This window comes from Lissotriton vulgaris, chromosome 5 (genome assembly GCF_964263255.1).
Source record: "Lissotriton vulgaris chromosome 5, aLisVul1.2, whole genome shotgun sequence".
Classification (NCBI taxonomy): domain Eukaryota; kingdom Metazoa; phylum Chordata; class Amphibia; order Caudata; family Salamandridae; genus Lissotriton; species Lissotriton vulgaris.
In genome coordinates, this window is record NC_141693.1 from 980,156,364 (window position 1) to 980,182,520 (window position 26,157).

The window sequence follows — 26,157 nt, forward strand, 5'->3', positions numbered from 1 at the left end:
AAGATGGGGACCACCTCTGCCCCCAGCCAAGTACTAGGGATTTCCATGCCGCCAAGAACTCCATTGAAAAGGGCAGCAAGGTAAGGCGCCCAAACAGTGGGCTCCTGTTTAAACATATCCCCAGGTAAGCCATCCAGTCCCGGCGCCTTTCCGGAAGCCAGACCTGAGATGGCAGCAGTGACCTCGCCCAGTGTTATTGGCTCCCCTTCATAGCCCGGCCAGCCCACCTCAGTGGCAGCAGAAGATTCTCCCGGCTCAGAGCTGTATAGGGACTGGAAGTGAGCCTGCCACACCCCTGGGGCAATGTTAGGCTCTAGTGCCGATTGTAAATTCCCCGACCCCCCGTTCACTATCCTCCAAAACAGGCGTTGGTTTTGGATCGCTAGGGCCTTGGTGAGTTCTTCCCACTGATTTTCCTCCCATTCTGCCTTAGCGTGGGCGACAAGTTTCTTGTAAGCTCGCCTGCTTTGTTTAAGGCTATCCCCCCCTGGTCCCTCCTTGATTAGTCTGAGGAGTTATGTTTTTGCCCGTCTGCATGCTAGGTTATACCATGATGTTTTGCCTTGCCGCCCCCCTCTTGGCTTTCGTGAGCTACAAGTGAAATGAGGTGCCGCAGCTTTTATAAGGTCCTCATGAGCCTTGTACAATCTGGCCTGGGAGTCTTTGTTGTTTGCCTCGGTATCCAAGCTCCCCACAGTTTCCAAGATGGGAGTTATCCCATCATAGAGCATGGGGAGTTTATTCTTGCTTGTAACCATGTGCTCCCACCTGATTCTTCTCCTGCTATTGTCCAGGAGAAGCGCAGGATTGTTCCCTTCCACGTTAGTCACGGGAGCTTGGGGGCCAGGGTGGACAAGGTCAAGCTCAAGTGCATTGTGGTCACTATCGGTCCTTTCCATCACCCTAAAGTCCTGGATTGTCGGCCACTTCACTATTTGGGCCAAGACATAGTCCAGACGGGACTCTCTTCCCAGTCTGTTATAGGTGGTTTTACTGGGTATGTCGGATTTCATTCGCCCGTTGCAAGCTCTGATTCCGAACTTTAGGGTGAGGGCTGTAATTTGTAGGGCTAGTGGGGTCCAAGCCTTCGGTGGTGGAGCTTCCACCGAGGGCACTACCCATCTGGCCTCTTCTTCCGATAATAACCCGTCCAGAAGGCCAGGGAGTGGCTCGAAGTGAGAATTAAAATCCCCTCCCACCACATAGAATGAATCACTCGGTAGTTCAGATATATAGTTCGAGAGTTCTTCTATGGTCGGTGATTCCTTTGCAATTCCCACTGGCCTAGAATAGATGTTAATAAACACAAGTTTAGCTTGGTTAGGCCATGATAATGAAACCACAAGGATGTCTTCGGAGTTAGCCGACAACCGTGATGCCACGCAGCCCAGATGAGATGCGACCCAGGTCGTAAGCCCCCCTGACGGACGGCCTTTGCCTTCCCACCTCGCTGGAATGAAGAATGACATGTAGCCTTGGTGACCATAGTCCTCTCTGGCCCAGGTTTCCTGGAACATACATACGTCTCCAGTCTCGATATAATTTGCCCAGTCCGGGTCACCCAATTTGTTGGCCAGTCCAGCAACATTCCAGCAATTAGTATTATTATATACTTATCCCAAATCCATACCTTTTTGAATTCAAGAGTACATTTTGGAATGAGGGGCGAATGTACACAGGATTTTAAGGTTACAAGAGGTGTACGCCAAGGTTGTGTATTGGAACCTTTGTTGTTTTCATTATATATTAATAATGTGGATCACTTTCTGCAAAAGCAAAATGTTGATTGTACAAAAGTAGGCAGATGTATAACTCCAGTTTTACTCTACGCAGATGATGCTGTCCTATTATCAAGGACAGCGAATAGATTACAATGCTTAATTGAGAATTTTACACAGTACATGTCAGATAGGGATTTAAAGATAAATCTTAACAAAACTTTTGTTATGGCATGTGGAAAGACTAAGTCGAAGCTTAGACAACATAATGTGGGGGTGTATCCATAGGTAGAGTCTCAACCTTTGTTTATCTGGGCCTACTTTTCAATGGAAAGGGCAGTTGGAAACCCCACATAGATTCATGTAACCTGAAATTTTTAAGAGTTGCTTAGATTTTCAGCCAAAATGGGTAACAAGGCCTGTTAGGGAGATACTTACCTTATATAGAACCAAATGTGTTACTGGTGCTAGTTATGGGGCTGCCATATGGGGGAGAGAAAATACCATATCCCTACAAATCCAAGAAAATACATTTCGAAAAAGAGTATTGGCAGTACCAAATTCCACAGCCAATTATATTGTATATAAAGAATTGGTGGTTTCTTATATAAATGATACCATCAAATTAGCGGGCCTTACACTCTGGCGAGGTTTGTGGGCAAAAGAAGAGCCAAAATTTACTACGGACATAATAATGGACAGCCTGGCTCTTGATCACTGGAAAAAAATGCCATGACTTGAGTATATCCTTACTGACAGATTGTATGATAGACTTTGACAAAAGGGATTTAACATCTAAATTAGACATCAGTAAAATCGAGCTGTAGTCAAGATATATCTCGGCCATGACCTGTATTAGAACTAATGAGGTAAATCATAAATAGGGCTCAAAACTCGGAATATGTTCACCAGCAGCAATAAATGAATGTCCCATCAAATACTTACTTTCCTGAAAAAAGGAGTATTTATATACAAACACAGAGTAAAATATGACATTCAATAACAATACAAACAGTCCTTTGAGGTCAGGGGTCTAGTATTTTATATGCCAGTCCCTGACTCCCACTCCTCTCTCCCAGTGGTAGTGGTTAGTCCTCATGCACTAGATGCAAAATTGATGTTAAGCTCCATTATAAGTCCAAGTCTCAGGACTCGTCCAACTCTATATTAAAGTCAAAATTGCTTCTGTGCAGAAGCACTATCTACCATGCAAGTGCTGTGGGCCATCTGGCCAGTCAATCAATCTTACCTGCACCAGTATGATCTGAGCAACCGTAAAACTCTGAGCGTGTCCCCTTCGTGGGTACTAAGCTGCAACGACTGCCTCCAATAACTCTTTGTCACGTGACCCGGATGAAGCTCAAGTTGAGTTCCTCACATGGGGTCCTACAGAGTCCAGGGGGTGGGGGACTTCTTGATGCTCCTTTGATGCCGGTAGGTTTCTTGGGATCCTCACCACACGTTGGGAGAGGCATAACACTCCAGATTCTAGTCCTCAGTCACGGCTTGGGCCTGCTCAGTTCACCACTGCAGCATGATCAGAGGATTAAATGCTCAAGCTAAGAAGTTTGAGATACCAGACTCTCCATGCCCGATCCCGAGCCTCAAAAATTACTTAGGCCCAGACATTTCTGATCTCTTGAGAACTCTGGGCAGGTTCCATTATTGAAAAAGCAAGGATTGGAACTAATAGAGATAAAAAACATCAGAGCTATATCCCTGCTCCCCTTTTCAGCTAAATTACTTGAGGCCTATGTTGCCTCCGAACTGTGTAAGTGCCTACAGGTTACGGTGTTCCTGCACACTGTTCAAGCTGGATTTTTGCACAACACAGAATTGGTTTTACTATCTGTAATAGATGATCTAAGATGGAAAGAAGAGCAGGGAAAAGAAGCACCACTGGTACTGTTTGAACTATGCACAGGCTTTGACATGTTCAATCATAGGATACTGATCGATCAAGTGAAGGACGCAGGATACGCTTATGAATTGAATAATTTCTTGTGGACCACACTCAATCAGTTAGACCAGGGCTTTTTACATCTAAGGCCAAAAGAATGGAATGAGGAGTCCCTCAATGCTTCTTAATGTCTCCCCATTTATTCAATCTTCCTATAAGGCCTTTCATTGCTGAATGGGTAAATAGAGGCTGCAATGTTTATAAATATGCAGATTATACTCAGTTAGTGTTTCATCTGGATGGTACACCTTGAGCACACGCAGTTTCAGGACATCATTCTGGTTGGATGAAGCTGAACCAACTTATGATAAAAGCTGACAAGACAGAGGTAGTCTTGTTAAATGCACAAGATTGTCGCTTATGATCAACAGTATTGGCCTTCTGATGTAGGTCCGTTACCACCTCCCTCTGTCGTGTTGTTAGGGCTGCACTCGGCATAAGGAACACAGGACGCCAAATGAGGTTGGTCACTTTCTTTGTTGTAGTTGTGGTACCAGCGTGTCACAGCACGTCTGTCCTCTTAGTCTGTCCTCAGTCGTCTGTCCACTTCCTGTCCCCTACAGAATGTGGTGTCCAGTGACCTGGTCACTGCCCTATGACCCGCAGGGACCTAGTGCCATACGTCTGTTGTCACCCTACAGTTATGGATGCTACATCTCCCCCTTTGACACAAACAAGAGTTCTTTGTCACATGCACGAAATCTTGGTACATCATGGAGGTAGTGAATGGAGAGAGAGAGAGAGAGAGAGAGAGAGAGAGAGAGAGAGAGAGAGAGAGAGAGAGAGAGAGAGAGAGAGAGAGAGAGTCCAGGTGTCATCATTGACTCGTCTCTCTACTTTCTGACTCCTATGTTTTATCGCTTAGTCTCTTTGTCTCCTTGCATTTCTTTTCAGTCGCCGTTCTCTGACATCGTCTTTTTCTTTTGTTTGTTTGTTGTCCTCCTCCTGCTCTCCGCGTGCCAGCTTCTATCTTTCCACTTCTAGCTCCTTGTCGTGTGTCCAATATCCTGGTCCCGCTGGCGCTATCTCTGTTGGCTCCTCTCTTTCTACGGCCGCCTTTTATTTTGTCTGGTTTTTCAGTTATTCTTTTTCGTGCCCTTCCTCTTTCTCTGGTCTCTGTTTCTTCTCTTTGTTCGCTTTCAGTGCGTTGTTCATTGTCTTTTTTCTCATATGTCATAGTTATGAGACCCATTGTTTGGGCGGTCTTAGCAGGCATGGTCCTGGAACGTCGCCTTTCAGCACATGTATGTCTTCTTTGTTCTTTTTGTCTTTATACTTCAGTTCCCTTGTGAACTTTCCCAAGTTTGTTATTTCTTTCTTTGACCCCCAGGTGAAGATCTTGACCTTAGACGCTCTCAGTGCCCGCTTTGATTCAATTTTCTCGTATTCTGATGCACACATGACATTGCATGTTGCACCACTGTCCAGTACAAATTCCGCTTCATGTTCTCCTACTCCTATCTTTGCCAAGTCCGTCTTTTCCTGGGTGTTTCTGCCTGTGCGAGTTGTTGTCTCTCCTTTTCTGTCTTCCCCATTCAGTTCTATGTGAACCTCCGACATGTGGTATAGTCTTTCCACTTTCTCTTCTTCCTCATCTTCACCTGATCCTCGTGACAAACTTCTTCTTTCTCTGTCGACATATCTGACGTGTCTTGTTGTCGACTCTTGTTGTCTTCCTGTTGTTCTCCTGTCATCTCTGAATTGTACGCCTTGGCACATACTGGCGTAGTGATTCCTCCCATTACATCTTTTGCAGGTCTGGCCAAACGCTGGGCACGGACCTCTGTGTGGAAATTCCATTCCACACTTGTAGCATGTTCCTTCAGGTTGTATCCTCTCTGTTTGTTCTCTCCGGTCGTTCTTCCACCGGCCTGCGCGTAGTGTGCGTTTTCTATTTCAACGTTTTTCCCTCTTTCAATTTCCTTGGCATGTGCCGTTGCTCTCGCCTCTGCTCTTGCCAGAGACAGGATGTTCTCCAATGAGATCGGTTCTTTGAGGATCCTTGCCCTGAATCCTGTGTCGCGACAGCCTTCAATGATCCGTAGTCGTATTGCTTGTTCGTTGTCGAACTTGTCAAACTCACAATGTGTCACTAATTTTCTCAGCCTTGTCGCAAAGTCATCCAGCGTCTCATCCACTTGTTGACACGCAATAGTGAATGTATATCGTTCGAAGTCAATGTTCCATTGTGGGTCAAATTTGGCCGTTAGGCATTTCTTTAATGTCTCATATGTCTTTGTTTCTTCGGTTGGCAGTGTCACTAGAAGTTCTTCGATGTCATCCCCTGCTAAGTTCAGCAGTAACCCTAGTCTCTTTCCTTCTGTTACGTCTGTTGCTTCCATATATCTTTCGAACCGTCTGATCCACTTCTCCCACCTTATTCCTGTTTGTGGCTCCGATAAGTTGAATGGCAGTGGCCTCCTACATTGTGCGCTGGGCTTTGGGTCTGCCATCCTTGCCTTCTTGCCTTTATCTGCTCTTTTCCTCTTTTCCTTTCTCTTTATCTCCTTTTTTTTTTGTTTTTGTTTTTTAGTCTTTCACTGTTTCTTTTCTTTCTTCCTTTCTCTTATCTTCTTTTTCCTTTGTCACTTTGTTTCTTTAAGTCTTTGATTTCTTTTTCTCTTTGTCCTTTGTCCAGCCTTTATTTGCTGTCTTTGGCTTTGCCTGTGCTTTATTTCTTTTCTTCCTCTTCAAATTCGGCACTTTCCAAGTGCTCACGATCTTTTTCTGACTTTGTTCCTTGATGTGGGGCTCCATCTATGTCCCTTTCCTTGTTTTCTTCTCTATTTCTCTTTATTCCTCGTTTTTTTTTCGTTTAGCCTGCCCTTAAGATGGCTGCCTTGTATTTTCTCACTGTTATTTTTCTGCTGTCCCCATCAAAATGGCTGCCCTTGTTCACGCGAGACTTCGCTGTCGAAATGTCGCTTTGCCTGTTCCCAAGATGGCCGCCGCGTCGTTACATTGCTCTTATTGGCTTTCCTGCCTGTTTCTAAGATGGCCGCCGATGTTCCCGCTTCTCGCGAGACTTCGCGCTTCAATTTCTGAGCGCGAGGATCTCGCGCTTCTGACTGGGGGCACTAGCGCTGTTCGTCCAATGCTTCTTACCGCGCTTTGCCGTTTTCCGTTGGACGCTGATCGGGGTGGGCTCCCGTGTAGCTCCTTGCGTCTCTCTGCTACCAGTGATGTTGTTTTCGAATACACGGCGCGATTCTCACACGTGTGGATTCGTCACTTCCCTCGTCGCCAGATGTCGTGTTGTTAGGGCTGCACTCGGCATAAGGAACACAGGACGCCAAATGAGGTTGGTCACTTTCTTTATTGTAGTTGTGGTACCAGCGTGTCACAGCACGTCTGTCCTCTTCGTCTGTCCTCAGTCGTCTGTCCACTTCCTGTCCCCTACAGGATGTGGTGTCCAGTGACCTGGTCACTGCCCTATGACCCGCAGGGTCCTAGTGCCCTACGTCTGTTGTCACCCTACAGTCATGGATGCTACATCCTCGTCAGTGTTTAGGAGTGTGAGGGGCATGACTGATAGTAATCTATCATTTTTAGACTCAAGCGATCTCTCTGGTGTCCAAATGCACCTTCCCATTAAAAATGATGAGAAAAACAGCCCCATGGTGACTTCTGAAGCACACAAAGTTTTAATAGTGACTATTCTATCCAGTTTGGATTATGCTAAGCTAACGTGGTTTTTGCCGGCCTGCCAATCACCGACCTACATAAACTTCAAGTGTTACAGAATGAGGCAGCTGGGCTAATTTCAGGGCTTAATTTGAGCCGGAGCTTGCCGGTGCTTAGCACCGGCACCTAATTATCAGGGCCGGGTCTACAGTCACGCTCATTAAGTGCACCGTCAGTAATTGATAATGAGTTGTGGCACTGGCACAGAGAGCGTGTGCTGTGCTGTGCTGCGCCTGCTGTAGTATCGTTAGTGCTGCTGCTGTAACTTGCTTAGTTTAAGTTCTGTCGTACTGGTTGTGGATGTAAAACACTTACTGTGTGTCCTAAATGGTGACGACGTGATGTCACGTGATTAACTCAGATTCTCTCATCTCCTCACTTTCACTTCTCCGGCCGCGGATCAGTGTTTCTGGCCCACTCGGATCAGTGGGCGGGACACTGAGTTGGGCAGGGCGCCTTTGCCGGTCTTCTTCTGTGGGGGTTGGGGCTGTGTGCGGCAGAGGCAGCGACGCGTGCGTAGATTTGAATGCGCGCGCATTCACAGCTTTAATTTTGCCATGGCACGCCCGCCCCAGCATACCCGCACGGCCGCACCTCACCGACCACCGAGTATCCACTGGTGGCTGATGAACTACTTCAATGCCGCCCTTCAAAGTAGCGGGAGTCGGGACCTGGTATGTTACTTTTCTTTACATTGAGAAATAATTCCACTAGATTTCCTGCCGGTTTCACCCCGACTGCAGGTAAAGCAAGCCTGGCTCTTCATGTTTTACAATTCATACTTCTTGAAGCCGGTTGCATCACCGTGAGCCTGGAGACATTTAAACTGTGATCTTATTCAATCAACTCCCTTCACCCAACGCTGCTAAACACTACTTTGTTACACTGAGTTTGCCGTTTGTATTCAGACGTGCGACCGTCGGCACACTGGGTGGGCTCTCACCCCACTGAACTGTATTGTGTATTAAGGCAGCATGAGATTCACGGTCTTTCCTTTGAGACCCTGATATTGTATGTGTCACCAGGGTCTGAATGTGAAAATTGTTCTCAGCCACCTTGCCTCCCAAGCCGTTAGGTGAAATATGAGTTTACCAATCAAGCTACAACTGGGCATTCTGAGTCAGGCAGGTCCAGCAAGGATCTGGTCCGAAATAGTAATAATAGCTTGTTTTCTTGAGTGGTGCTTGCTGTGGCAATTTGCACTTTTGCAGAACTGTATACAATTAAAAAGTAATATATCCCACCACACAGTGAACTCATAGGGACAAAACGCCGAGTCAAACAGGGGTGCTGGCAAGGAACATGTAGAGCCCAGATCACCGCAGCGAGTACATTAACCCACTGAACTAACGTACGCATGACGCAACTCTTTCATTTATTTATTTTAGATTTTCCATACATTCGTTTAGTTGAAGTATTTCATATAGCACAGACTTGGGACCACAAAAAATAGAGTGCCTTAATCGCAGCATTTTATTGCAGCCGGAGAATCTCCAACACAAAAATAAACAGGTAAAGAGTTGTGTGCGAGGCCTATAAATAAAGCTGCGTAGGTGAGGCAGGGCCTGGCAGGCCGCAGGCGCCGTGACGGTGATTACTGTTTTTTAAATCATTATGTTGATTGGTCTAGTCATGATGGCCTTGGGTAGGCGGCGTAGGTCGGCGGCCTAATCATGATTTAAAAAATAAAGCTGCGCAGGTGAAGCATGCAGGAGCAGCAGGACACCAAAGGCTCCAGAGGTGTAGTGATCCTATTGCGTATCAACCTGGGGCCTGACACTACACGCAACCAGGGAGCCACTGCTCTCTTGAGGCACTGGGCACTTAAGACCTACTGCCCATTCCACTACTGGCCTCTCTGTCGAGAATTCACCTCCAAGAGGTGAGAGGGATGCCAACTAGGGATCTCTCTATTAGGCACATGGCAGGAGACAAGCAAGTAACATTCTCTTTGCCCATCCAATCAATGGCTGGGTCACTTCTAAAGAAGGGTTCAGCCTACACGCTCGTTCAGCTCTGGACGCTCTTGTGCATACAACTCATAACATTTCTACTGCGAGGCGAACCTCTCCCAGCTGGAAACAAACACGCTTCTCTCACAAGCCCCCTTCTTTACCTGACCCTCACGCACCCTAAGCCCTCACACCACTATAGCCCTCTGCTCATGAACACCCTTTAGTGCAGGCTTTCGTGCAGCTGGCATCATCAGCAGATTGTAAAATGTCCATTTATTGAAGCTTCTAGAATGTTTTAGGGGAGCTTTGGAAGCCTCTATGTGCAGGTTTTCATAGCATGACACCTTGAAGTATGTTAACTGAAGACAAGACAGGTGTGACATCATGTCTAAGTGATGGTGTGTTACCGCAAGAAGTGAGTGAGACCTGTTATCTACTGAAAGGCGTGTCCATCAGTTGTGGTCTCACATTACTAAACTACTGCAAGGGGTTTATTGGGGTACACTAGGGGTTTCTCTCCCAGGGCCAAGGGGACAGCGGGTACCCTCTGCAAAGGGGGTGTTGTAAATTACTGAATAGATAAGTGGGCTTTGTGAGATAAAACGGTCTTCCTTTGAAGATGGTAGCCCCCCCCCCCCTCCAGCCTGGTGGCAGGCTTCATCATAGGATCCTCCTCCCACCTCTTGGGGGTGGGCTACAGCCCTGCTAGGCATGGGGGCTCCAGAAATGTCCATGTGTGGTGTGGTGGAGTCCTATATCAAACAAGGCGTTGTGGCGTGGGGGAAATATTTGAAAAAAGTGGATAAAATAACCTTGCAGTGCTATGTACAGAGACGCAGAATGACTAAAAAGACCTCTCTGGTGCCCTAATAAACTCTACTCCTGTCCCCTGATGGGCTTAATTAAAAGTGCAGAGGAATGATTCAACCCTTTGGTCAGGTGGGCATGTTTCAGCCCACTGTATTGCCCCTCCACAGGATGCGTACATAACCTACCCCCTGGTGGTATCCGAAGTGACGAACGATTCTCTTGGTAGATATGTGGTGGTAGAGGTACCCTTTTGAGGGTTGCCCAATCCATCCCCTTGGAATGTATATTTGCCCCCCTCCAGCTAGAACCAAGTGTGAGATGTGATACTAAAATTACCCTAGGGAATCAGCCTCAAAAGGTGTGACTTTAATGAAGCGCTGAATCCAGCGGTGGGCTCTACTGGGCCCAGTGTGTTAGGAGGGGGACATTGACAGGTCTGAAATAATGGGTCGTAGTCCTGGTGCTTTGTGATGCGTGGAGGACATGGAACCCCCATGACCGGTTTTACACTCACCTGTTGGCAACACACAAGATACAATCCCAAAATAGCCTACTGTTACTCCCTCCTAACGATCTGACTCAATTGTCTGATTCCCTCACTGTGCCCAGGTTTATCTCTGACCACACCCCAGTAATGCTACACTTTGGATCTCAGAGCGTGGGACCTAGCCAAGTGTGGAGGCTCAACTTGTGGCACCTCTCAGACCGGTGTTTCACACAGGGACTGGCTCAGGGACTCCAGGATTATTTGACCCTCAACAAGCACTCTGTTGCCTTGCCTGGCATGATGTGGGAGGCCTGGAAGCCTACTATGAGGGGCTGTGCACCACAGTTCACAGTATGTTCACATGGAAGGGTGCAGCCGGGTTATGTAAAAGGGTTATTATTATTACTGCCCTGGCTCTGACCCGTTGAAGATGTGGGTGGAGCTAATATAGTAAGTGGGTGGAGCCAGTGGAGGAAGTGGGTGGAGCCAGAGAAAAGTAGGTGTGGCCTCCGACAAACATTTGAGCACCTGCACTTCATATTTTACAAATTAAGCACTGGCTAATTTAAAGGGTCACAAGACATACTCAGGCGACACAGTTGCTAAAAAACATTGCACTGGCTTTCAAGGAAAAAAAGGACAGAATTTAAACTTTTCTGTACGGTCTTTAACTGCGTAAACAATTTAGCACTGAACTTTGTTGCAGTTAACATTAAAAAGTATGCTCTTCACAATCTAAGACATGCCTATTCTAATTTATTAGTTGCTAATTATCGGAAGAGCAGATAGGGAGGGAGGAGCTTTGCAGTGTTAGCCCCCACTATCAGGAATTTTCTGCTTTGCACAATCCGTTTTATCATTTCGAAAAAAATCTAAAGACATAGCTATTTTAATAGACTTTTGAGCAGATTATACATATGCACCCACCTGATAGTGCTTTTACAATAGTGGCAAGAGACCTTTGGTGAACGTGCATTCTACAAATTAATCTTAGCATAACACAATAATAACATAACATGATGGTTAAATACCTACTCCCTTCATTACCCTCACCATTACAAACTACCCACTCCTAGGGGCTGCTCCTCAGTTTGAGCAGAGGAGAGTCGCACCAATTTAAAAAACCACCCAAAGCCCCGAGATGAATAAAATGGTCAGATGGGACCGAGCGTCAGGACGGGGGCGGGGTCGCTTCTGAATGACAGGAGCAAGGAGGAGAGTGGGCAGTATATGCACTTTTTAAACTGTGCATGTCCCTTTGGCTGGGTGTCTTGAGACGGCCAGTGAGACATGCACACATTGAAACCTCTAACCCAGCTGCTGGGTTGGAGTAAGTGCAGGCCGCTAGGGAGCTCCTAGTGAGGCCGCTCCCTCCAATCAAAGCGCTGCTCTCACAACATGAGAGCAGCTCCAGGATTGATCTAAGGAGTTTCCTTGTGGTGGACGAGCTGCATGCGCGAGAGGTTCGGGGCAGGATGTCCTGTCGTAAAGTAAGTTCATTTTAAATATATTTGAAGTTTTTTTCTCATGAGCGCCTATTTATTTTTATATTTTCAAATTTTGTTTGAGCACGCAAACACCCCCGTTGATGCCAGCCACCCCTGTCCACCCCTGATCCGCGTCACTCTCACAAACAGTTATGGTATAAGATCCGATACATACGTCAACAAGGATAAAGCTGGCATCACTCACAAGCAATACCAAACACCCCGAGTCATCGATGCCGTTAACTAGTATGAGAAATACAAACAGTGTGCAACTGATTTGTAATATAGAATGTTTTACGGATATCGTCAAATTTATGAGTTATTGTTATAAGAGTTGAATCAAATGTTCCAATAACGATGACACAATAGAAAAGTAATGAAACGTGACAAAACTACACAATATGAAACGTGCATGTATTTGGAAAACAACTAAATAAAGATATTTTGTTTTAAATACCTGTCTTTTCCACTTCCGTTCACCTTTTTCACATCTGCACCATTTTCAACCAATAAAGTGACGAGACTATGTAAAGAAAACAGACATTCTCATTTATATTTATCAAAGAAATTCTAACACAGACCTTTTGTTCAGATGTATAAACAGATATTTGTTATCTATACTACTATTATAAAGAGAGAACACACACCTTTGAGCCAGGTAAATTCGGGAACCACAGCGCCTATCAAAACACCCAATACATCATAGGAAACGTCAGGGTAAGCAGATGGACATAGGCGTTATACCATAAAAAAATATACCTTAGAAGGGAAAAGGACGTTCTTTCAGAAAGTAGTCCCTTGGAAGTAGCACCATGTCTGAGGTGGGCATGTGCGTTTGATACGTGCTGACATCACAATCACGGGTCCGCCATGTTAGTAAAGTAGTAAAGTGCTCAGAGAGCGGACAGGAGCGTGGCCAGAAGCGGGCAGGACAGGAGCGCCGAACCGACAGACTACGGAGTTCTACATGCCTTAAGCGGACAGGAGCGTGGGCAGAAGCGGGTAGGAACGCCAAACCAGGGGGCGCTAGAGGGCGCACTAGCAGCATGGCCGCACTAATGTGAGGCTCCTGCAGCCTGGAGACCTTATCTGTCATTAATCCTACTTTACCACCATCTGCGCTTACTTTGTCCGTGAATCCTGCTTGAGGCTGGCCTGATACACCTTCGGTTCAACTTTCATCCATTTTCGACGTTTCTGGCCGAAGTTACAGCCGGTAGAAGATCTGACCGGGCGGTGACCTGGAGACGCCTGCTGCTGCTGGCCGGGCTGCCGATCTACTTGAGACAGCGGCGCACCACGAGGCAAGAGGGCCTTCACACGCACTACTCGGCGGGGCCTTACGGCTCTGTGCTACCCTGGGCGATTATCGCCGGAGCGAGAGGACGACTGACAAGGATCCTTCCTCTGCGTTTGGTGAGACGCTGTGCTGCACTGCAGTGACTGTTGCCTATAGAGCCGCGTTGCTGCATATGGCTCCGGCGGCCGTGTGGAGCGGCGGCCATTGTGTGAGACAGGTGAGGCGGGTATTTTACCTGCTCGTGCCCCTGGTTGCTGTGGGCTTTCACTGCTCCCCCTGTTTGCTGGCTGGTCCGCGACTGCCGGCATTGATTTCCTTGACATTTGATGCGGCGCTGAGATTGTGTGCAGTCCCTGTACGGGCCTGCTTTACCCTGGTGCAACTATCCTTGTGGTCTGCGTGGGACCGAGGACGTTCAACATGGAGAGTGCTGTCCTCGACCTCAATTGCCGGAGCTAACGGGGGACACTGCTGGCATATGGTGGAGAGATCATTCTGCTATATTTTTATTTTCTCCCAACTCGAGGGTGATGCAACAGTGATGCGAGGCACTTTTCCGCCTTTTGTGCCTGCTGAATGAAATGCTGTTGATTGTACTATACATCCAATAACTCTGGGATTTACATTCCTGCCACCTGGAGAGTGGGCTGCGGCGGGGGATTGGCAGGCTCGGTGCTCATCTAAATAGCTACAGTGCTGGTGGTCTGCTTCTGAGGTTGGGGGTGTGCGCACGGAGGAGACTGCTGCTGTTGATTGCGACCCCCCTCTTTTGCTGCCCTTGGACTGAACTGTGGATTGGGTGCTCCGTCTATGGTGTTGGTGTCACATGCGTGCTGCGATATCCCTTAAGCCTCCTACGGACAGTGAGTGCTAAGCAGACGAGGGGGGGTCTTTGGCCTGCGTTGCCCTGTGACTGCTGGCCGCTTTGTGTACCGTCAGTGTAGCAGTACTTGCTTTGGGCGGCTGCAGGCAATTGGGCATGGGTAAACCGGACAATAAACAGCCGAAGCTGTCCTTTGACTCATTGGCGGCCAAGAGAGGATTGCGAAATGCGCAGGACGCGGGGGCTCCCGCTCCCCCCCTGCTGTATCTGACGCTGTCCCCCAACATGTTGCCCCTGACTTTCAGCAAATGATGCAGGAAATGAGGCAGGGGTTTGCTACTATAGTGGACAAGGTGGATAAACTGTCATCACGGATGGATGCTGTGGTGCAAAAAATGGACGTTCATGAGGAGCGTATTACAGCGGCAGAGCAGCGTATTTCTGCCCATGATGACACGACGGCTACCCACACAACACAACTGGCGCGTATGGACAAAGTGCTCCGGGTCATAGCTGCAAAGAATGAGGAGTTGGAGGCCAGAAGTCGTCGCAATAATATACGCGTGGTAGGTGTGCCGGAGACGACCAATGTGGGTAGGATGGAGACTTATGTGGAAAAGATTCTGCTTGAAGCGATCGGCTCGGAGGCCTTCTCTAAGCAATTTATCGTGGAGAGGGCGCACCGTTCCCTTGGACCGCGACCTGCTACCGGAACCCCACCGCGGCCGATAATCGCCCGTCTCCTGAACTATCGGGATCGAGACACGGCTCTTCGTGCGGCTCGCACCGCCCGCACACTCTCTTGTGACGGGGTAAACTTTTCCATCTATCCGGACTTCACGCCTGTGGTACAGGAACAGAGGCGTAAGTTCCTGGATGTCAAGAAGAAGCTTAGAGAGCTGCAGGTGGACTATGCTCTATTGTACCCTGCAAAATTAAGAGTGACGCACCAGGCGAAGCAGCACTTCTTTACAAACCCGCAACAGGCAGGGGACTTTGTGAAGCGGCTTAAGAGGGAGCGTGCAGCGGGTCGACAAAATGGGGATGATGGGCAGGAGGGGTTCCACTCGGCCAACGAAGATGAGTGATGCTGAACACTGACTGGTCGGTGTCTGTAAATTGAACTTCTGTGGTTCCGCCATAATACCCGCTTTTCCCTCTCCTTTTTGTTGTCTGACCCCGCTGCGGAGAACTGCAGGATGGCTCTATCGCGTACTGCCAGAGGACACTGGAAGAGCGATGGACTACGGTGGTAATGTACTCCAGGCATCCCCCCCCACTACCTGGGCCGTGCCTACCTGTGACGTGAGGGTCAAAGGCGAGGTGTGGGGGGTGGTTATGTGCGCCTCTAGATTACACCCTGAAGGGTATTCCCCATTGAACTTGGTGCTTTTGATGCAAATGTTGGATTGGATGGGTTTTGCTGCGGGAGGAGGGGGGGACAAGGGGTCCTGGCAGGTTGGGGTTGCTCAGGTGGGTGGCGGGAGGATGCACTTGTACTAAAGTGCGATGGTCCCGTGGGACTGTTTTTTGTTGTTTTACTGTTTTCTACACTGCTATGATCATGACTGCCCTTCTGGACCGGGGGCTTAGACATACTTGTACCATGACAGGCCTCTCTTGTTATGTCATGCTGTGGGATGGTCTTGTGCCCTGCACTCGGATCTGACCCTGCTACCAGTGGGTGGTAGGATGCTGCTGGGTGATTGCTAGGTGGTGTGTTGTGGGTACTTGCCTTAGGCACCCTGCATTGCTTGCACTGTTCTTGTTTATGGCCTTGTATTCTGCGGTAGTGTGTAGCTGGTGTGTGCTGGTTGGGGGTTGTCGAGTTGAGGGGGGGGAAATCATGAGGTGTGTTTGTGGTGCAGATTGGGTGCGGATGCGATTGCATAATGTTTCTTTGCTAAGTTGTTCTTCGCCTGGGAGGCGACTTTGGCGCATGAGTGGGTCTGTGTTGATGGTCTGCTACATGGATAATGGCTGACGGTGCGCTGGATAAATTATCAATCATGTCCTGGAACGTGCGGGGTCTTAACGATGCCAGAAAGTGTAGGAATGTGTTGGCGTACTTGGATAGACATCAGGTGCAGATCGCTTTCTTACAAGAAACACATCTCCGCCCAGGGATTGACCCTAAATTTGCTAGCCATTGGGCCCTCGTTCGGAAATTTTCATCATATTCGTCCTATGCTCGAGGGACTGCTATGTTGATTAAAAAAACGCTTAATTTCCAGGAGCTGGGGGTGAGGTTGGATCCTGGTGGGCGATATGTGATATTGTGGGGTAGATTTGGTTCAGATACTGTTGTGCTTGTGAACTGTTATGCGCCCAACGTTGACACTCCTGACTTCTTTATTACCCTCTGGGGCCACGTCGTTGCCATAGACGCCACACATATTATATGGGGCGGTGATTTTAACATAGCGCTGAGGCCTGTGGCGGATAGGTCTGACGGGAGCAACCAATATAACACTCAAGCGAGGGACGTTTTACGGGGCATACTAGAGGAGGCTGGGTTGGTGGATAGTTGGAGGTTTACACATCCTGACAGCAGGGAGGGCACGCACTTCACAACACACGCACGCACTTGGGCGCGATTGGACTATTGTTTTCTGTCATGGGGGCTTAGCGTGGGAATACACAAGGTGGAGCACCTCTCCAGAACTTACTCAGATCACTGCCCAGTTAGGGTTGTTGTGACGATGCCGGGTCTCAATAGACCGCGACCCCCCGGAGGTTGTTCCCCTCAGTACTGTTAGATCCCATTTTCAAGGCAGAGCTTGGGGAGGAGATAGAGGCGTTCTTTCCCAGGAATAAGGGGTCAGTGGATAGTGTGGAAATTATTTGGGAGGCATTTAAAGTGACGATTCGAGGGGTTACGTTCTCTAAAAGCTGTGGGATACTCAGAGATATTGCCAAGACCATAAAGAAATTGGAAGGAGACTTAAAAGACCTAGAGAACAGGATGATCAGTGATTCGGACCCGGAGCTCAGTCATACGTTTAGAGGCAAGCTATCGGACTTTGAAGAAGAGGCTGCTAGGGAAGTGAAATATAGAGCGAAGTATTGGACTGCTAGGAAATACTGTGAAGGTGAAAGACCGGGTAAAGTGCTCGCTGCCCTCACGAGACACCCACGTTTTAGCACTGGGGTCCTAGAACTAGCACTGAAAGACGGCGCACGGTGTCAGGATGCAATAGGGATCCAGAAGGCCTTCATGCACCACTATGAACAGCTGTACACTACACAACAGTCGGGGGAGGTCAGATAAGGGGGCTTCCTTTACGATCTTGCATTGTGTTGGCTTTCTGATGGCCATAGGGCATTTCTCGGAGGGCCCCTGGAAGTGGAGGAAATAAGGGACGCCATAATGTCTCTGAGTAATAGAAAGGCGACGGGTTTGGATGGACTCCCTGCCGAGTTCTATAAATGTTATGTTGATGTTATGGCCCCGGTGCTTAAGGAGGTCTTTGAGGAGTCTCTGGAGGTAGGGATTCTGCCGGGATTGATGAGGGAAGTGGCAATTACGTCCCTACTAAAACCTGGCAAGGACCCTCTGGACACAGATTCCTACCATCCCCTGTCGCTGCTTAATTGCGACGCAAAAATGTTAGCGAAAGTACTAGCGTCGCGGCTGTCTTTGCTTATGCCCACTATAGTGCTTCCGGATCAGTCTGGCTTCGTGCCGGGGTGTGCGACCACCCATAATCTTCGCACTCTCTTCTCTTTACTTCCGACTATAGCTCCTGAGCTCCCTGTTGCCGCAGTTTTTCTGGATGCTACGAAAGCATTCGATTCGGTGGAATGGAATTACCTCATCGATATATTGTGAAGAATGGGCTTTCCTAAAATATTTATTGCATGGGTGAAATTACTGTACACCCAACATGTGGCCAGAGTGATAGTTAACAGAACACTCTCCCCTCAATTGCCTATAACGAGATGTACTAGACAGGGCTGTCCTCTTTCCCCACTTTTATTTGCCATTGCCATAGAGCCACTGGCGTGTCGAATCAGGCAATTACATAAACACAGTGCGTTTAATTGCTTTCAACGCCAAATAGGTGTGTCACTTTATGAGGACGACATCACCTTGTATGTGAAGGACCCGCAGGTGAATCTAAATCCGATACTGCGGGAGCTTCTTGTTTTTGGCAGAATATCCGGTGTGCACATGAACTGGAAAACATCACAATTCTTCCCGCTTACGGCGGCTGTTGAGAGATTCCAGCTGGATTACCCCCTAGAGTGGTGCGATACCGATCTCCGCTATTTAGGTATAGTGATCTCACTTGATAGAGAAGAGACGATTAGGCTCAATTACGGAGTCGCTATCACTAAGTTGGCTGACAATGTCACGCGATGGATGTCCTTGCCGCTCTCTATGGCGGGCAGAGCTTCACTGCTGAAAATGGTGGTACTCCCACGCTTCTTGTATCTGTTTCAGAATGTCCCATACCACCCCGGCGCCTATTTTTTTAAACGCCTTAGGTCGGAACTCCTTAGATTGTTCTGGGAGGGCAAGCAACCGAGGTTGAAGTGGTCCACTTTAACATTGCCGTATGACAAAGGGGGGGTTTGATGTCCCGGATTTTGAGGTATATTATCTGAGCGCTCAGGCGCACTATGCCTATCACTGGATGCGGCCCACGCCCTTTATGCCGCAGATAGCAGCTGAGGAATGGATTGTGCATCCCCTCCCACTTGATGGTATGGTACTGGGGAGAGTCAGTGATGTGAAATTGCAGTCCACCACGGTGACGTGCACGATAGATGCATGGACTCGTATTGCAAAGGCTCTGGGAACCATGTTGCTTTACTCACCGGCGTTGCCACTTGCGTATCACCCTAAATTGTCACTGCTGCAGGAAGAACATAAGTTACTTACCTGTAAACTGTGGTTCTCCAGTATTGGTGTCTTTCATAGATTCACATGCTTGAATATTCCCCGTCGTCGAAGTGGGAGTCCCACGGTACATAAAATAGCAGTAATATATGCATGTATATATGAGAAATATTATAAATAAAATATACATACATATAATGCAATAAAAATGTAAACTTAAAAAAGTACCATAGAACAGAATAGGCCCATTGAAAAGCCCAAGGGAGAATTCACTTTAGTAACTTATAGGAGTCATTATGTGTTGGTCCACATTCCAGCCAATCAGGCTGTAGCCTCCTCTAGAACCTTCTCCTCAGAAGCCCAAGTCCTCAGATTTTCGTAGCACAAGTAAGTATAAATGTTTGAGGAGAAGAGAGCCTCTGAGGGGAGGATGGGAGGGTCGCATGTGAATCTATGAAAGACACCAATACTGGAGAACCACAGTTTACAGGTAAGTAACTTATGTTCTTCTCCAGTATTAGGGGTGTCTTTCATAGATTCACATGCTTGAATAAGAATAGAAAGCAGTAAAACATACATTAGTCATAAAGGAAGATACAAATTAAGTTTAGGCATAACTTATCACTTAATAAGCAATAAAAAACCAAAACATGACAATACCTTTATGACTGGAGGCGGGTAGCAACAGAGGCTCACCTTTAATGGAAAAGATTCCGCAGCACCGCTTGACCCACTGCCGCATCCGCGGCATCTGTTGATTGCAGGCAGTAGTGCTTCGTGAAAGTATGGCTGCTGGACCAAGTAGCAGCTCTGCAGATTTGTCTTAGAGGTACCCCCGCAAAGAGGGCAGCAGAAGTCGACACAGCTCTCGTGGAATGAGCTCGAGCAGGAGCAGGAAGGGGCTTGCCAGCCCGTTGATGACAATAGGATATAGCAGACGATATCCATCTGGTGATAGTCTGTTTAGTTACGGGTTGTCCTTTGCATACTGGACCATATGCAACAAACAATTGATCAGACTTTCTGAAGGTAGCTGTGCGTTGAATGTAAAATTTAAGACAGCGCTTCACATCCAGAGTGTGTAAGGAGCGCTCCGCTGCAGATTGAGGTGCAGGGAAGAAAGTCTTAAGAACAATAGGTTCATTGAGATGAAAGTCACTGGGAACCTTAGGAATAAAACTGGGATTTGTTCTCAAGGTAACAGCCTCGTTGGAAAATTGCAAAAACGGTGGCTGTATAGTAAAAGCTTGAATGTCGCTGACGCGTCTAGAAGAGGTCAGAGCAAGTAACAGAGCCACTTTCCACGTGAGGAACTTCAGATTGGAAGAATGGATGGGCTCGAATGGAGGCAAAAGCAGCTGAGACAGAACTAGGTTGAGTCGCCATGAAGGTGGAGGCCGACGGATTGGAGGAAACATCCTAAAAAGGCCTTTGAAGAACTGTCTTATGATCCTGGAAGAGTACAAAGATGTTATGCCATCATGACGGAAACGAGAGATAGCAGCCAGAAAAACCTTAAGGGTGGAGTGAGATAATCCTGATTTTGCTAGCGACAAAAAGAATGGCAAAATTTGTTCTGGCTGAGCACACATGGGATCTAGTGATCTAGTGGAACACCAAGCGCAAAAACGCTTCCATTTCAGCTGGTAAGTTTTGACAGTAGATTGTGCTCGAGCATTTGATAGCACTGCCCTACAATCCTTGTCGATATTCATGTGTGCAAATTCATAGTACTCAGGTTCCAAGCATGAAGTTGAAGGTATGCTGGATCCGGATGGCATATTTGACGTTGATGCATTGTGAGAAGATGTGGTAGCGGATGCAACCGTATCGGTTGTGTCAGAGAGAATAGGAGGAGATCTGAGAACCAAGGACGTCTCGGCCATTTGGGTGCGATCAGGATCATCCGACATGGTTGGAATCTCATTCTGTGTAACAGACGTGGAATGAGCGGCAGAGGAGGGAATGCATAACTGAAGGCGTTCGACCAATTTATTGAAAAAGCATTCCCACTCGACTCCTTGTGAGGATGCCGGCTCGCAAACCTTAGACATTTCCTGTTGAGAACAGTTGCAAAGAGATCCAACTGCGGTCGGCCCCACTGTCGGAAGATGTACTCCAACGTTGGTTGGTGGAGTTCCCATTCGTGGTTGTCCGAGAGGGCTCTGCTGAGCGCGTCCGCCAGCACATTGGCCACACCTGGTACATGGATAGCTTGGAGATGTATTTGACGTTGTAGAGCCCAGTCCCAAATTTCCTGTGCCAGCTGTGATAGCACGAGAGATCTTGTGCCGCCTTGTTTGTTGATGTAGTGCATGCTGGTGGTATTGTCTGTCTTCACCAACAATGTCTGTCCCTGCACCACTCTTTGAAAGGACTTCAAGGCCAAGAAAATCGCCAGTAGTTCTAAGCGATTTATGTGCCAAGTGCGCTGAGACGCCGTCCACTTGCCTCTCACGGACATTCCGTTGAGATGAGCACCCCAACCTTCTAGGGAGGCGTCTGTCGTCAGTGTCAGTGTTGGTTGTTCGTCCTTGAATGAACGACCTGTTGCTATATTTGGAGGATGAGCCCACCACTCCAAAGCTCTTTGTATGCGGGATGTTAGATGGATCTTGTCCTCGAACGACCCTGATACCTGCTTCCACTGGCTGTCGAGTTCTTCCTGAAGGACTCTCATGTGCAGTCTGCAGTTGGGAATCAGTTGAATGCACGAGGAAGCCATGCCGAGGAATGACTTGTACATTCGGACAGAAACGTACTGTCTTGACTGCAGGAACTGAACTTTTTGTAACATTCTGCCCTGACGTTCCTGTGAAACGAACACCTGCCCTAGCCGAGAATCGAGCGAGGCTCCTAGAAAGTCTCGTTGTTGAGAAGGGCGAAAGTGTGACTTCAGGCAATTGATGGAGAAACCTAAAGTTTCAAACAGGGATATGCAGACTTGTGTGTGTTCTTGTGTCAGTTGGAAAGTCCTGGCTTTTATGAGGCAATCGTCCAGATACGGATAAAACTGGATGTTCTGTAAGCGCAGGTAAGCGGCCACCGGGGCTAGGATCTTGGTAAATACCCTCGGTGCCGATCGAAGGCCGAATGGGAGGACCTTGAATTGGTAATGAAATTGGCTGACTGTAAAACGAAGGTATTTCCTGTGCCTGGTGTGAATAGGCACATGGAAATATGCATCTTGAAGGTCTATTGTCGAAAAGAACTCTCCTGGAATGAGGAAATTCAAGATTTGAAGCAGGGTTAGCATCTGAAAAGTCTTGGATGCGATGAACTTGTTTAGAGCCCTCAGATCCAAGATGGGGCGCCACTCTCCTGATTTTTTCTTCACTAGAAAGAAACGGGAGTAGAATCCCTTGCCGCGTTGACATTGCGGTACCAATTCTATGGCTCCTTTCCTGATCAGAAGCTGCACCTGGGCCAACAGTTCCTTGAAATGGGGAGAAGGTGGGCCCGAAGGCGGGCGAGCGGGGGGAAATTTCGTAAATTCCAGGGTGTGTCCCTTTGAAACTACATCCAAGACCCATCGGTCGTTGGTGATGTTCGACCAATTGCAGAAGAATTTCGAGATCCGACCTCCAAGATGCACAATCCTCTCACTGTTTTTTGCTGGTGTTCGCACCACCTCTGTAATTGGACTTCCGCTGGTAAGGTCTGGAGGTGGATGAACGATTTTGGGACTGATAGGATCCTCTTTGTCTGTTGTCGTAAGTGTATCCTCTATATTGATTTGTGCCTCGAAAAGTAGAGGTTCCTCCTCCTCTACCACGTGCCCCACAAAATGGCCTCTTCCTGTATTGGAGAGTTGTTAAGGACTTTGCTGTGTCCGTGTCTTTTTTGATGAGTTCCAAGGCATCATCAACGTGCTTACCAAACAGAGATTCGCCATCGTAGGGCAAATCAAGCACTCTGGATTGAACTTCCGGCCGGAAGGTTGTTGACTTCAGCCAGCCTTGGCGACGCAAAACTGCAGCACCCGCCAATTGTCGGAATCCAGTAGAAGCTATATCGACGGCACAGTCGATAATCTCCGTTGAAATCTTTTCTCCCTCGAGAATGATGGCCTGTGCTTCCTCCCGGATGGAGTCGGGCATTTGGGGAAGTAGACCAGCGATCTCGGACCACATTTGACGGTCGTATCGACCCAGAATGGCTAAGGCGTTGGAAGCTCTTACCGTTGTTGCTGCCATTGTGGTAAATTTCTTACCAATGGAGTCCAATTTGCGGCCATCCTGATCCGGGGGGGAAGTTAGGGGTATGGCTGGATTTCGAGACCTTTTTTGTGCCGCCTGAGTGATCACTGAGTCTGCTTTAGGCTGTGAAACTAAGCAGGCCGGGGAAGTAGGCGGCGCCTTATATTTTTTGTCCAGTCTAGGTAGAACGGCTGGAATGGAGTTAGGACGTTCCATCAATTTCAGACCCTCTTCCCATATGTGGTCAATAATAGGAATGGTATGAGTTTGGCGTTGAGGCAAGTCTTTAAAGTCATACAGAAAACATTCTGCTTGCTGCGTTTCTAACGTTAGGTGGAACCTTTTTGCTGCACGAACCATAAGGCTGTGGAAACTTGCGATATCCACTGGTGGCGAAGTTCTCGGTGATGTTGGTGGAGTAGAGGGTGTCTGTGCCCTATAATTGTCCCAATCCTGCATTTCCTCATCATCAGTGTCATTATCTCCAGTGTTTTGTGGAGTTTGACCCTCATTATCTATATCAGGAGCAGCACCTAAAGGAGACGTAGGTGCATTAGTCGCTTGAGCTCGAGGCCTAGGTGCTGGAGACTGTGGTTGAAGCGCTGGAGACGGAGGGCGTGGAGCTGGAGCCTGGGACCGTTGCACTTGGGGTGCTGGGGAAGGCGGCAGCGATGGTGGAAATCTACGATTGTAGTCATCCAGCATGTGTTGTAGGTTTTTGACCATAGACATAGGAATTTGTGTAAAGCGTTCGTAATTAGGTTGTTGTGTGCTATCCAATGGAAAAAGGACGTTCCCATCTTCGACGGTATTATCCGTATACTCATCCTCATCGCTGTAGTCCTGACACTTTATGTGTAAATCCGATGGACTGGTTGCTGGTTGGTAAAGTTGATCCACTTCTGAATCATTTCCAGATTCCTCTGCTCCAGATTGAAATAATTTCTCCGGAGGTTGCGATCCACTCCTAATAGGACTTAACTGTATCAGTGGTACAGACTTGAGGGACGAAGTAGAAACCACTTTGAAGGTGGTAGCAGATTGTAGGGGTTGCTGTGTCGTCGACGAGCCCGTCGACGAGAGTGGCATAGCTGTAACACCCTCTAGTTGTTTTTTCGTTGGCGCCGCTGCATCTGGCGTAGGAAATTTAATTTTGGTAGACGATGATTTTTTGGTCGTCGACGAGGCCGTCGACGAGGCCGTCGATGGAATCGCAGTCTTTGCCGTCGACGAGGAAGTCGGCGGCGGAGCAGCCGTCGACGGGGGGTTCATCATCTGCGTCAATGGTATCGTCGACGGGGCTGTCGTCGACGAGGATCCGGTCGTCGACGATGAAGCCTTGGTCTTCGTCGACGGGAGAGCCGTCGACGATGGATGCGTTGACGGTGGTTTCTTCGTCGACGGTTTGATTGACGAGATCATAATAATGGATGAGATGGGTCTCACCTCCTGGCTGCTCATCGACGAGATGATCATCGTCGTGGCAGAACTAGTCGACATGGAAGAAGTAGTCGTCGACGTGGAAAAAGCCAAAACAGACTTCGTAGACGCTGAAGACGTCGACGGACGCGTCGACGAGCCCGTCGACGAGCCAATGCCCGTTTTAGAAACGGAGGGCATGGTCTTGGGACGAGACGCCAGAGAACCAGGTCCCGTAGGCGCGCCCTGAAGCAAGTCTTGTGAGGAGACATCCTTGGAAGATCCCAGCTTTTTACTCTTCTTAAGAAAAGGAGAGGGGATTTCAGTCTCAGACCCACACTTCTGAGAGGTTTTAGAAAAACCAGATGACATACTCTCAGCATCGGACACGATGTTGTCAGATGATTTCAACTTCTGTAGCCACAGAAGGAGACGAGCCTCTCTGTCCCTCAAGGTCTTAGGAGGAAATTTGCGACAGAGTCTGCAGGTAGAGACAACATGGTCCGGATATAGACAGTAAATACACTTACTGTGTGGATCCTCATGAAAAAGGCGAAGTTTCCCACAGGATGGACAAGCCTTGAACAGAGTTTTCTTTGAAGAAGACATTTTGAAGAAAAATATGAAGAAACTTGAAGAAAACTGAGCAGAGCTCAGGGAGACTCCCTTCACACGACGTGCGGTAGAAAATCTGAGGACTTGGGCTTCTGAGGAGAAGGTTCTAGAGGAGGCTACAGCCTGATTGGCTGGAATGTGGACCAACACATAATGACTCCTATAAGTTACTAAAGTGAATTCTCCCTTGGGCTTTTCAATGGGCCTATTCTGTTCTATGGTACTTTTTTAAGTTTACATTTTTATTGCATTATATGTATGTATATTTTATTTATAATATTTCTCATATATACATGCATATATTACTGCTATTTTATGTACCGTGGGACTCCCACTTCGACGACGGGGAATATTCAAGCATGTGAATCTATGAAAGACACCCCTAATACTGGAGAAACGGGGTTTCAAACTATGTGCAAACGGAACAAGATATCCACGTGGGGTGACCTATTTCTCAAAGGTACTCTTCATACGAGAGATCAATTCTTCCGTGAGGAACGGCCCTCCCCCTTAGACGTTTTTTATTACGTGCGGCTTCGGCAGGGGCTCCGTGCTTTGCTGCCACAGTTTCCGTATGAACCTGGGGTAGCCTTGCCACTGCATGCTCTGCTGGTGTCTGATGGTCGACATCTGGTCTCGAAGTTGTACAACACCATTAGGACGCAGCAAGAGACTCCGACTAGTCATGCGCGTGAACAGTGGACTCTTGAATTGGGCGTCGATATCACTGATGAGCAATGGGCCTATTGTTGTGGCATCACTGCCAATATTTCATCTAGCTGCCGGCTAAAGATAATACACTATAAATTTGTTCAGAGATTTTACTACACTCCAGCTAGGAAATTCAGATTTCG

General features: G+C 47.9%; 1 protein-coding gene across 1 annotated transcript in view; it reads right to left on the reverse strand.

Moving 5' to 3' along the window:
* Positions 1-26,157, reverse strand: part of FANK1 (fibronectin type III and ankyrin repeat domains 1) — a 965,446-nt gene that overhangs the window by 372,608 nt on the left and 566,681 nt on the right. Inside the window, exon 6 of the mRNA XM_086919548.1 lies at positions 12,559-12,624. Within this exon, the coding sequence (XP_086775674.1) occupies positions 12,559-12,624 (66 nt within the window). The remainder of the gene's footprint in view (positions 1-12,558; positions 12,625-26,157) is intronic.